This window comes from Equus przewalskii, chromosome 6 (assembly GCF_037783145.1).
Source record: "Equus przewalskii isolate Varuska chromosome 6, EquPr2, whole genome shotgun sequence".
NCBI lineage: Eukaryota > Metazoa > Chordata > Mammalia > Perissodactyla > Equidae > Equus > Equus przewalskii.
Genome location: NC_091836.1, coordinates 47,365,476 through 47,379,006, shown reverse-complemented (window position 1 = coordinate 47,379,006; position 13,531 = coordinate 47,365,476). Strand labels below are relative to the sequence as shown.

At 37.9% G+C, this 13,531-nt stretch overlaps 1 protein-coding gene across 4 annotated transcripts in view; it reads right to left on the bottom strand.

Annotated features, from left to right (window-relative positions):
* The window catches only part of LOC103558044 (zinc finger protein 709-like), a 45,133-nt gene that overhangs the window by 3,668 nt on the left and 27,934 nt on the right, over positions 1 to 13,531 (bottom strand). For 2 of the 4 annotated variants that reach the window (XM_070625435.1, XM_070625437.1), the window contains 3 exons: positions 803 to 929; positions 537 to 597; positions 341 to 404 (listed from right to left, as the gene is read on the bottom strand). In XM_070625435.1, the coding sequence (XP_070481536.1) occupies positions 341 to 404; positions 537 to 597; positions 803 to 929 (252 nt within the window). The remainder of the gene's footprint in view (positions 1 to 340; positions 405 to 536; positions 598 to 802; positions 930 to 13,531) is intronic. The other 2 variants (XM_070625434.1, XM_008530836.2) reach the window with 1 other exon arrangement.

Genomic DNA, 13,531 nt, shown 5'->3' with positions numbered 1-13,531 from the left:
AGAATATACTGAATGCTCTGCAATAGGAATTCACCCTTGCTATTATCCAAACAGTAGTATTCAGATACAGGGCTTATTAATACTATTTCCAAGTGACTATTTTGCAAAAACTGAATCTCTACATCAAAGTTCAGAAAATACATTTGGTAAAAATTTTCTAAAAATAGCTAAATATAAAGCAAGAGTCACTTGTCTTGTTTGCTTGTTTTTTTTTTTGAGGAAAACTAGCCCTAAGCTAACATTTGCCACCAATTCTCCCTTTTTTTTTTTTTTCTGAGGGAAGACTGACCCTGAGCTAACATCTGTGCCCATCTTCCTCTACTTTATGTGGGACGCCTACCACAGCATGGCTTGACAAGTGGTGCACAGGTCCGTACCCAGGATCCAAAGCAGCAAACCCTGGGCTGCCAAAGTAGAAAGTGCGAACTTAACTGCTTTGCCATCAGGCTTGGCCTCTTGTTTGCTTCTTTTTAAAATTTTATAACATACCAGGATTCTCACATGAGACACTGCTTTCTATTGTGCGTGCAACTCACCTTAGTTTTTGCCCCTGGTTTTTGTACTGATCTTCAACACCATGATCTTTCCATGTTCTTCCTGAAATGCAGACTCATAAAGTTGATTTCAAGGTATGAGAAATGATAAAAAAATTTTTAGATTCTAAGCTCATGATGAGCTATGACCATTTCTACCTCATATACCAACACCTCCCCCATCCACATTCTACATTTTAGAACAACGTTGAAGGGCAAGGAACACTTGTTCTCTCATTGGTGAAGGGAAGGAATGTCCGCATTCTTACCTATCGAGGCCAGGATCCTGAATGTTTCCCACATCACATCTCTGTAGAGTCTCTTCTGTGAAGAATCCAGTAAAGCCCACTCCTCTGGGGTGAAGTTCACAGCCACATCCTCAATGGTCACTGAGTCCTAAAACACCACAAATATGCGAAGAGCAGGATGCATAAGAGTGAAAACACTGGACGTCCACACTCCATTTGTAGGAAGGTTATGTACAAATCCCTCAGACCCAAACATGTTTTGTATGATTTGATCATCAAAAACTCATTGTTTTTCTATACAGTTTCTCTTCAATTTAACAGCATCATGAACACATGAAAATTATTTACATGTTTTATTGTGATTACATTACATCATGTTTCTCTCTAATGGCAGAGTCCAGGGTATACTGGGAAATGACAGAAATGCATACAAAGTAAACAAATATTGTCATTTTAAGAATGATTATTACTTGTGAGAAAAATTCCTTCATCTTCATCTTTATTACCCACCAGTTAACAGCACTCCATGAGGCAGAGGGACAAATCTTCATAAGGTTTCAATGAAGAAAAACAAAGAGAAGAACTGGAAGTTTTTTTGTCTATTCCATCACCATACAGAGTCCAGGAGGCTGTAGAAGTCAAACTTCTAACAAAGCCCAGCGAGCCACATTGTCCTAAAGTATTCCAGCTTATTACGAGATGCAGCTGGCTGAATGTAATGTTCTTGTGGTGAAGCATTGCTTTTTAACTTGTGTAATATTTATCATAGGCTCAGTTCTTCCCTTCTCTCTCTGTACAATTAGATGAGGCTAGAAAGTTATTTGGAACTTAAGAGCTCAGACACAAGGAAAAAGGCATGACAACTTAGACCACAAAATCCCTAAACTCATATGCCTCAAGGCTACTTCACATCAGTTTCAGAACAGAGTGAGATAATAATGTGCCATCACAGCCCTCTCCAGTCAACTGCCAACACTGTATCCTGGGCCTGGCTGGCCTTGAGGGGTAAGTTAAGAGCTGCAGATTGCAAGGGAGTTCACTGGAGTCCACAAAGGTTTGATGGTCAAATTGGCCAAGATTATAGAATACATAAAGGATTCAACAGTGCTTTCATACAACAGAACATAAAATTTCCATTCTCCAACTTCAAGAGGAAGTGTTTCCTCACCAGCCAGTTTAGATGATGCCCTGCCAAATTCTGATATGACACTTAAGGAACTTAGAAAATATCATTCTTGATCTCACAAGAGAAAAATGAACAAACTTGAAATGAAAGACTCTTCTTAGATCCATGAGTGCCTGGAGGTCACACGACAAATGAGTCTCTCCAAAAGTGAGAAAGAGAAAACAAACACAGTATTGTTTTTCCTTTTTGTTTTTTAAATTACTTTATTGAGGTCAAATGGTTTATAACTTGTAATTTCAGGTGTAATTATTATATATCAGTTTCTGTACAGACTACATTATGCTCCCCACCAATAGTCTAGTTTTAATCCGTTGCCATGTATATGTGCCACTTTACCCCTTTTGGCCACTCCCCTCTCCTTCCCCTGCAATAACCACTAATCCTTGCTCTCTCTCCATGTGTTGGTTTATCTTCCCCATATGAGTGAAAACATACAGTGTTTGTCTTTCTCTGGCTTATTTCACTCAACATAATATGCTCAAGGTCCATCCATGTTCTTGCAAATAGGATGATTTTGTCTTTTTTAATGGCTGAGTAGTATTCTATTGTATACATACACCATGTCTTCTTTATCCATGCCTCAGTCAATGGATACGTGGTTGCTTCCACGTCTTGGCTACTGCGAATAATACTGCAATGAACCTAGGGGTGCATAAGTCTCCTCGTATTGTTGATTTCATGTTCTTTGGATAAATAGTAATGGATTAGCTGGATTCTGTTATTTCTATTTTTATTTTTCTGAGAAATTTCCATACTGTTTTCCATGGTGACTGCACCTGTTTGCATTCCCACCAGCAGCATATGAGGTTTCTCTTTTCTCCACATCCTCTCCAACCCTTGTTATTTCTTGTCTTGTTAATTATAGCCATTCTGACAGGCTTGATGTGGTATCTCACTGTAGTTTTTATTTGCATTTCCTAATAATTAGTGACAGAGAACATCTTTTCACGTGCCTGTTAGCCATCTGTATATCTTCTTTGGAAAAATGTTCATATCCTTTGCTCCTTTTTTTTTTTTTTCTTTTTAAAGATTGGCACCTGAGCTAACATGTTTCCAATCTTCTTTTGTTTAGTTTTTTCTTCTTTTTCTCCCCAAAGCCCCACCAGTACATAGTTGTATATTCTAATTGTAGGTCCTCTAGTTGTACTATGTGGGACACTGCCTCTGCGGGGCCTGATGAGCAGTGCCATGTCTGCACGCAGGATCCCAATTGGCAAAACCCTGGGCTACCAAAGCAGAGTGTGTGAACTTAATCACTCAGCGATGGCCCCATTTGCCCCCTTTGCCCATTTCTTGATCAAGTTGTTTGTGTTTTTCTTGTTGAGTTGTGTGAGTTCTTTATCTATTTGGGAAACTAACCACTTTTCTGATATATGATTTGCAAATATTTTCTCACTGTTGGTGGGTTGTCTTTTCATTTTGTTCTTGGTTTCCTTTCTCTTGCAGAAGCTCGTTAGTCTGATGTAGTCCCATTTGTTTATTTTGTTTGTTTGTTTCTCTTGCCTGAGTAGACATGCTATTTGAAAAATAGCTGCTAGGGGCCAGCCCGGTGGCGCAGCAGTTAAGTGTGCATGTTCCGCTTTGGTGGCCTGGGTTTCACCGGTTCGGATCCTGGGTGCGGACACGGCACCACTTTGCAAGCTATGCTGTGGTAGGCGTCCCACATATAAAGTGGAGGAAGATGGGCATGGATGTTAGCTCAGGGCCAGGCTTCCTCAGCAAAAAGAGGAGGACTGGCAGTAGTTAGCTCAGGCCTGATCTTCCTCAAAAAAAAAAAAAAAGAAAGAAAAAGAAAAAGAAAAAGAGCTGCTAAGACTGACATCAAAGGGTAAATTGCCTATATTGTCTTCCAGGAGTCATGGTTTCAGATCTTATGTTCAAGTCCTTAATACATTTTGAGTTAATTTTTGTGTATGGTGTCTGACAATGCTCTCTTTCATTCTTTGCCTGTGGCTGTCCAGTTTTCCCAATATCATACATTGAAGAGTGTTTCCTTTCTCCATTGTATGTTCTTGCCTCCTCTCTCAAAGATTACCTGTCCTTAGACATGTGGTTTTATTTCTTGGCTTTCACTTCTTTTTTTTTTTTTTTAGAAAGCACTTGATACATGGTGATCTCATTACCCTCTGTCATTTTTTTTTTTTTTTTAAAGATTGGCACCTGAGCTAACAACTGTTGCCAATCTTCTTTTCTTTTTCTGCTTTTTCTCCCCAAGTCCCCCGGTACATAGTTGTGTATTTTAGTTTTGGGTCCTTCTAGTGCTGGCATATGGGATGCCACCTCAGTGTGGCCTGACGAGTGATGCCATGTCTGTGTCCAGGATCCGAACCAGCAAAACCCCGGGCCATGGAAGTGGAGCACGTGAACTTAACCACTCAGCCAGGGGGCCAGCCCCCTGAGCTTTCACTTCTGCTCCATTGATCCGTGTGTATGTTTTTGTGTCAATAACATGCTGGTTTGATTACTATAGCTTTTTAGTATATTTTGAAGTCAAGGATTCAGATGCCTCCGGCTTTGTCCTTTTTCCTAAAGATTGCTTTGGCTATTCAAGGTCTTTTGGGTTTCACATTAAGTTTAGGATTCTTTGTTTTCTATTTCCATGAAGAATGTCATTGGGTTTCTGACTGGGATTGCACTGAATCTGTAGATGGCTTTAGGTAATATGGACATTTTAACTATGCTTATTCTTCAAATCCATGAGCATGGAATCTTTCCATTTCTTTATGTTGTCTTCAATTTCTTTCAATAATTAATGTCTTCTAGTTTTCAGTGCATATGTCTTTCACCTCCTTGGTTAAATTTATTCCTAGATACTTTGTTTCTTTTGTTGCAATTGTAAACGGGATTGCATTCTTGACTTCTCTTTCTGCTAGTTCACTATTAGTGTATAGAAATGCAACTGATTTTTCTAAGTTGATTTGGTACCCTGCAATGGTGCTGCAATTATTTCTAACAGTTTTCTGGGAGATTCTTAGGGTTTTCTCTATATTGAATCATGTCGTTCACAAACAGTGGGAGTTTTACTTCTTCCTTTCCAATTTGGATACATTTTATGTTTTTTCTTGCATAATGGCTCTGGCCAAAACCGCCAGTACTATGTTGAATAGGAATGACGAGAGTGGGCACGCTTATCTTGTTTCTGTCCCCTGACATATGGGTTTCAACTTTTCACAGTTTAGTATAATGTCGGCTGTAGGCTTCTCATATATGGCCTTTGCTTTGTTGAGGTGCTTTCCCTTTATACACATTTTATTGAGAGTTTTTTTTTTTATCAAAAATGGATGTTGGATGTTGTAAAATGCTTTCTCTGCATCTATTAAGATAATCATGTGATATAACATCTCATTTTGTTAATGTGGTGCATCACATTGATTGATTTGTGGATGTTGAACCATCCCTGACTCCCTGATATAAATCCTACTTGATCACGTGATATGATCCTTTTAACGTATTGCTTTATTTGGTTTGCAAATATTTTGTTGAGGATTTTGGCATCTACATTCATCAGCAATATTGGCATGTAACTTTCTTTTTGTTCTCCTTGTCTGGTTTCAGGATCAGTGTAATGTTGGCCTCATAGAATGAGTTAGGAAGCATTCTATCTTCTTCAATTTTTTCTAATAGTTTGAGAAGGACAGGTATTAAATCTTTTTTGAATGTTTGTTAGAAGTCTTCAGAGAAACTATCTGGTCCTGGACTTTTGTTTTGTGGGAGGTTTTTGACTACTATTTTAATCGCTTTACTTGTGACTGGTGTATTCATATTCTCTATTTCTTCTTGATCCAGTTTTGGGAGCATGCATGAGTCTAAGAACTTATCCATTTCTTCTAGTTTACCCAATTTGTTGGTATCTAGTTTTTCATTGTATTCTCTTATAATCCTTTATCTTTCTGTGCTTCCTGTTTTAATTTTTCCTCCTTCATTTTTAATTCTGTTTATTTGAGCCCTCTCTTTTTTTCTTAGTGAGTCTGGTCAAGGGTTTGTGAATTTTGTTTATCTTCTCAAGGAACCAGTTACTAGTTTCATTGATCCTTTTCACTGTTTTTTTTTTTTTGGTCTGTATTTCATTTTTTTATGCTCTAATTTTTATTATTTCCCTCCTTTGGCTGAATTTACTCTTTCTTTTCTCTTCTCCTAGTTCTGTTAGGTGTAGTTTAATATTACTTATTTGAGACTTTCCTTCTTTGTTGAGGTGGGCATGGATAGCTATAAATTAGTCTCTTAGTTCTGCTTTTGCTGCATTCCATAAGAGTTGGTATGTTGTGTCTTCAATTTCATCTGTCTCTAGGTTTTAAAAGTTTCTGCTCTCATTTCTTAATTAATCCAATGGTTGAACAGTTGCATGAAGTTCAGTCTCGACAAATTATTGACTTTCCCAATTTTTTCTTTGTAGTTGATTTCTAGTTTCATAGCATTGTGATTGGAAAAGATGACTGATATGATTTTAATCTTCTTAAATTTATTGAGACTTATCTTGTTTCCCAACATAATGTCTGTCTTTGAGAATGTACCATGTGAACTTGAGAAGAATGTGTATTCTGCTGTTTTTGGATGGAATAGTCCACAAATATCTATTCCATCTGGTCTAGTATTTCATTTAAGACTACTGTTTCCTTGTTGACTTTCTGTCTGGTTAATCTATCCATTGATGTAAGTGGGGTGTTGAGGTCCCCTACTATTATTGTATTGCTGTCAATTTCTCCCTTTAAGTCTGTCAATAGTTACTTTAAATACTTTGATGCTACTGTGTTAGGTGTGTGTATATTCGTAAGTGTTATGTCCTCTTGGTGGAATGTCCCTTTTATCATTATATATTGCCCTTCTTTGTCTCTTGTATTTTTATCTTTAAGTATGCTTTGTCCCATACAGACATGGGGAGACCTGCTTTTTTTTTGCTTGCCATTTGCTTGTTGTATTGTCTTCCATCCCTTCACTCTAAGCCAATGTTTGTCTTTTAGCTGAGATGTCTTTCCTGGAGGCAGCATATTGCTGGGTCTCATGTGTTAATCCATCCAGACACTTTGCCTTTTTGTTGGTGAATTCAGTCCATTTACACCTAGAGTGATTACAGATATATGAGTACTTAATACTGCCATTTTATCTCTTGTTTTCTGGCTGTTCTGTATTTCTATTGTTTCTCTTCTCTTGTATTTCTGGCTGCCATTTCGGTCTGGTAGTTTTCTGTGATGGTTTTCTCAGTTTCCTCTTTGTTTATGATTTGTGGCTCTGCTCTGATTTTTTGTTTAGTGGTTACCATGAGGACTGTATAAAGATCTCATAGATGAGACAGACAAATTTCTGACAGTCTCTTATCTCCGTTACCGTAAGTAGGTTCCATCCCTTTGCCTCTTCCCCTTCTGAGTTATCATCACAAATTATTGTTTGTTTTCCTCATTAATTTAAAAAATTTTTTTTGAGAGTTTGTGATTAAAGTGAGGTATTTATGGTTATTTTTGATGCTTTTCTTTCCTTTATGATTTATGTTACAATTATTTGCTAACCTGTTCTGATAGAAAGCTGTGATTTTCTGATTTTGTCTATTTTCTTGCTCAAAGCTTTGTTAAGCTTCGCCTTTTTGTTACAGGTAGGAGGGCTTCCTTAATTGTTTCTTGAAAGGGAGTTCTAGTGGTGATAAACTCCTCAGCTTTTGTTTATCTGGGGAAGTTTTTATTTCCCCATCATATCTGAAGGATACTTGAAAGAGGAACCTTGGCTGAAAGTTTTTGTCTTTAGTATTTTGAATATATCATACCATTCTTTCCTAGCCTGTAAGGTTTGTGCTGAGAAATCCATTGAAAGCCTGATAGGTGTTCCTTTGTAGATTATTTTCTTCTGCCTTGCTGTCCTTAGTATTTTTTCTTTGTTACAGTTCTATTGGATTCCTGTACTTGTAAGTACAGTTCCTTCCCCATGTTTGGGAAGTTCTCAGCTACCATTTCTTTGACAAGCTCTCTGCTCCTTTCTCCTTCTCTTCTCCCACTGGAATAACTATAATCCTTATGTTGCCTTTCACAATTGAGTCAGATATTTCCCAAACTGTTTCATCATGTTTTAAAAATCTTAGTTCTCTCTCTTCCTCCATGTAAAGCATTTCTAGATTTCTATCTTTTACGTCACCCATTTTCTCCTCCATAAGGTCAGCTGTATATTCTATGGTTTTTAGGATTTTTTTATGTCATAAATTGTGTTCTTCATATATAGAATTTCTGTACAGCTTTTTTTGAGGGCTTCAGTCTCTTTGTTGACGTATTCTTTCTGTCGATTAATTTTATTCCTGAGATCGCTGAACTCTTTTTCTGATTTTTCTTATAACTCTGAGTATCTTTACTACAACTATTTTGAATTCTCTCATTTTAGAATTGCAAACTTGTTTGGTTTCTGGAGCCTTGTCATTTTCCTTCTGCTCTGAAGTGTTACTGTAGTTCTTCACGGTTTGATGGATTGATGCTGTACTAGTACATTTGTGGTAGTATCAGGTCACAGATTGTACCAGCCACTGCTGGGGGGAGCAAGTGCTGTTTTCTGATCCCACCCTGTCTGCTGGAAGTTGTGTGGGTAGGGCTGCACTTCATTTGTTTGTGTGGGCAGGCCACAGCCATTCAGCAGGTTGTGCTCACATGGGAAGAGCCCCTGCACTGGGTGGCCAGGTCACACACTGTAGGAGGGGCATCTGTGCTTGCTCTTGCATGGGGGGGACCACTATACTCAGCAGGGGACTGGCTGTGCTACAGCACGAGGTGGAAGGGGCACCTATGTGAGCACTGAGCCACCACTCAGTGGGTCTCATGGGCTGCTGTGAACTGTGGGCAGAGCACCTTCTGAGTTGGTGGACACATTCTAGAATTTCCTGTGAAGCAAAATTATCCTTTAAAAATAAAAGAGAAATAAGGACAAAAATTGAGGAAATTTGACATGAAAATACCTACTGTGAATGCACTGTTCAAAAGTTTATCAGAAAGAATGTAAATGATAAAGGTACAGGATTAGAAAAGAAAAAAATGAAGGTGGAATATCTTTTGTATTTCTTATAATTAACATAACAGGTGACACTTTCTTTAAAATACTATTCACAACAATGTATTTGGTAACGAGAAGTTTATGGACAAGAGAAATAAATGGCATTAGTGTGACAAGGGACAGGGGAAACTGGGAATACTGTGTTAAGAGGTACTTGCACACAGTGAAGTGGTATACTGCTATTTGGCAGAGAAGGTGGGTTAGTTGTAAATGTACACAGCAAACTCAAGGGCGACCACTAAAAAATGTTTTTCTAGAGAATGTGTGACTGATACACTAAAAGAGGAGACAAACAAGAATCAAAATAATTGCTAAATTTCAGCAAGAGAATGCAGGAAAAAGGTGGAAGATAAAAAGAAAAAAAAACAAAGGTAAAAATGGAAAACAGTAAACGCTTTGGAAAATATTAATTCAACAATATCAATAACCACTTTAATCATCAGTGGTCTCACTACAACTGAAAGACACAGTAATACCATATTTCAAGAAACAATTATATGTTGTCCAAAAGAAACCCACTTTAAGTATTAAGACACATATAGATGAAGGGTAAAGGGATAGAAAAAATAGACCATGTGAACACTAATCGAAAGAAAGCTGCCATAGGTATATGAGTTATAGACAGTGCAGATTCCAAACCAAGGGAAATTCAGATACAGACAGGGGCAGTAGATACTGATAAAGAGGTCTACTCTCCAAGAAGGCACAGCAGTCCTTTATCGGTACCTGCATAACAAGAGAGGAACAAAATACATGAGGCAAGAATTGAAAGAATACAAGGAGAAGCAGATGAATTTAGTGTTATAGCTGTAGAATTGAACACTTTTTATCATAAATTATAAATTTCAGTAGTCAGGAAAACAGCAAGAACACAGGTGAACTGAACACCACTGTGGAACAACTGGATTTCACTGTAATCTATGGAATATTTCACACAAGAAGAGCAGAATATACATTCTTCTGAATTCATACGGAACATTCACTGAGACAACCCACATTCTGCACCATAAAGCACTCTTTAACAAATTTGAAAAAACAGAATTCGTACTGAATTTGTTCTAAAATTACATAGGCATTCATCCAGAAGTCAATAACAGCAAGATAGTTAGAAAATGTTCAAATACATGGAGACTCAATATCACATAGATAGGATCAATGAAGAAGTCTCAAGAGAAATAAAAAACTATTTTGAACTAAATAAAGTAAAATAAAGTAAATAAAGTAAAAACATGACATAAGAAAGGTTCTTGGATGCTGCAAAAACAGTACCTAGAGGGAAATTTATGCCATTGAACAAATATACTGGAAAAACCAAAGATCTATAATCAATAATGTAAGCATCTACCTGAGGAAACAATAAAAAGAAAAGCAAATTAAACCCAATATAAGCACAATAAGAGAAATAATAGGGGCTGGCCTGGTGGCACAGCAGTTAAGTGTACACTTTCTGCTTTGGTGGCCCAGGGTTCGCCGGTTCAGATCCCAGGTGCAGACATGGCACTGCTTGGCAAGCCATGCTGTGGCAGGCATCCCATATACAAAGTAGAGGAAGATGGGGCATGGATGTTAGCTTGGGGCCAGTCTTCCTCAGCAAAAAGAGGAGGATTGGCAGCAGATGTTACCTCAGGGTAAATCTTCCTCAAAAAAAAGAAAGAAAGAAAGAAAAAAGAAATAATAAAAATTAGAAAAGAAATCAATGTCTGTGGGAAATCAATGGAGAAAATTAAAACAAAAAATCTGGTTCTGTGACAAACCAATAAAATTGATAAACATCTATCAAGATAACAAAGAAAAGATGGAAGACAAACATTACTAATATCAAAAAGGAAAGAAAGGGGAAATAAAAATAAAGAGATTTGATAAAATATAGTATCTATTTATGATAAGAAACTAGTACTAGATAGGAACTTCTACTCCTTGATAAAGAATATCTTCATAAAACCTGTAGCTAAATATATAACATTTATTCCATATGACATGATTGTCTCTGTGAAACCTCTGAAAGAATTCACAGCAACAGAAAGAACTCCTGGAATTAATTACAGAATATAGCAAGGTTGAAAGATATGTGAGTCAATGCTTTCCTTATAGTTACACACAAGTATTGACAAGGAAGGAAAGGCAATTCAAATGAAAAAGAAAGTCTTTTGAACAAGTAGTGGTAGAAATAATGGATATCCACATGCAAAAACACACAAATACAGAATGAATGTAGACCTTACACCTTCTACAAAAATTAAGTCAAACCACATCACAGATTTAAATGTAAAATGCAAAAGGAATGAACTCCTAGAAGAAAACATAGCAGAAAATCTAGATGAGCTTGGATTTTGAGATGAAGTTTTAGATACAAAACCAAAAAGCAAGGTAAACAAAAGAAAAAAAGCAAAAATTTTACTTCATTAAAATGAAAAACTCCTGCTCAGAGAAACACAGTGTTAAGAGAATCAGAACACAATTCACAGAGTAAGAGAAAATCTTTGTAAGACACTTATCGGATGAATGATGTATCTGAAATATCCAAAGAACTCTTGAAACACAACAGTCAGAAGATAAAAAAAATCCAATTAAAAAATGGCAAAAGATCCAAATAGACACCTCACCAAAGAAGATACACAGATGTGAAATAAGCGATATAAAACACGCTCCACATCAAATGTTATTGGGAAATTGCATATAAAACAATAATGAGGTATCACTAAACACTTATTAAATGGTTAGACCTCAAAACACTCAGAACACCAAATGTTGGTGAAGATGCAAAGCTACAGGTAAGCCTCATTCATTCATGGTGGAAATGGAATATGAAATGCCTGCAATGGAAGACAGAAATTTTCTTTCAACACAAAACACACTATTGTTACATAAAGTAAGATCCAGCAATCACATTCCTTGGTATTTTTCCAAATGAACTGAAACCTATGTCCACAAAAACCCTACACACGAATGTTTATAGGTACTGTATTCATAACTGGCAAGAATTAGAGTTTTGCACAAGCTGTCCAAGAGTCGAATAGACTAAAACAATCAGTGGTGTATCCATACGAAGAAACATGTTCAGCGGTAAAAAGAAATGAGGTATCAAGCCATGAAAACACATGGAGGAAACTTAAAAGAATATTGCTAAGGGAAAGAAGCCAATGTGACAAAGCTATGCAGTGTATGATTTCAAGTAGATGACATTCTGGAAAAGAAAAAAGCATGAGCCAGTAGAAAGATCTTTGGTTGTGAAGGATTTGGGGCTTGGGGGAAGGATGAGTCAATAGATGGAGCACAGAGGAGTTTTAGGGAAGTGAAACTACACTCTATGACACAGAAATGATGGACACATGTCATTAGACACTTGGCAAAATCCATACATTGTGTAACACAAAGAGTCAATGCTAATGTGCACTGTGCAGTGTAATGCATCAACGTGGGTTTGCAAATTGTAACAAATGGGCCACAGGAATACAAAATGTGAAAAACAGTGCAAACTGTGTGGATGCAGAGAGAAGGGTTATGTGGAAACTATGTAAATTCTGATCAATTTTTCTGTAACTCTAAAACTACTCTTAAAAAACCTGAATTCTTTCAAAAAAAGATGAAGACAAACTCATTATAATTCACCCCTGATGACTGAAACAAGACATCACTCATTCGATTTCAATAAGCCTTATGGTGCTCTATGAGCCAGAGACCCGTAAAGGAGGTGAAACTTTCACCAAATGCCTTGTTGGGGAGCACGACACCGTATACTCTGGGAAATGTCATGGATACTTCAGAAGTGTCATATCGCCAAGGTGGATAAAGAGCGTCCTGGTGAGTCCTGTACTGCAGACATAGCCATGTACAGACAAGGATTACCTCAACTTCTGTTTTGAGTATCTCTGATTAAAGAGATTCCCAGAGTTCTTTTACCACAAAGGGGTGTCTCTTAGACAACTGTCCAAGAGTTTGTGAACATATGCAGATGAAGCCAATTTTGAGACAGTAGTAACATGACCGCCTCAAGTTTGCTTAGCTCTGGTGATCCCTGTGTTGGGTTCCTCCTCAGGGACACCCCAATCAGGGATGAAGAGCAGCAACTCTCCACTGAGCTACATCATGTACAAATGGGTATTGTTTGTAAAGTCTATGCACTCTCCAGGGCTGTGCATTCAGCTAGGCCCAAGGAACTACACAGGGAACCAAGGTGTCTGGGAGAGGGGTGACCTCCTTCATCACAATGGCTTCTTTCAATGAACTGAAGACAGGCCATGCCCCGCCTGCAGGTGACATAAGCTAGTAGGTGTCAGTAGCTGGGCTGAGCCAGCAGGGTGCTGTTTCCAGGGCCAAAGACATAAGAGGCACCTCGGTAGAGGGTCACATGCTCAGTGCTTGTGAGAGCCTCTATTTGCAAGAGATCTCAGGGGCTGGCCCCGTGGCTGAGTGGTTAAGTTCATGCGCCCCGCTACGGCGGCCCAGGGTTTCACTGGTTCGGATCCTGGGTGCGGACATGGCACCACACGTCAGGCCACGTTGAGGCGGCATTGCACATGCCACAACTAGAAGGGCCAACAACTAAA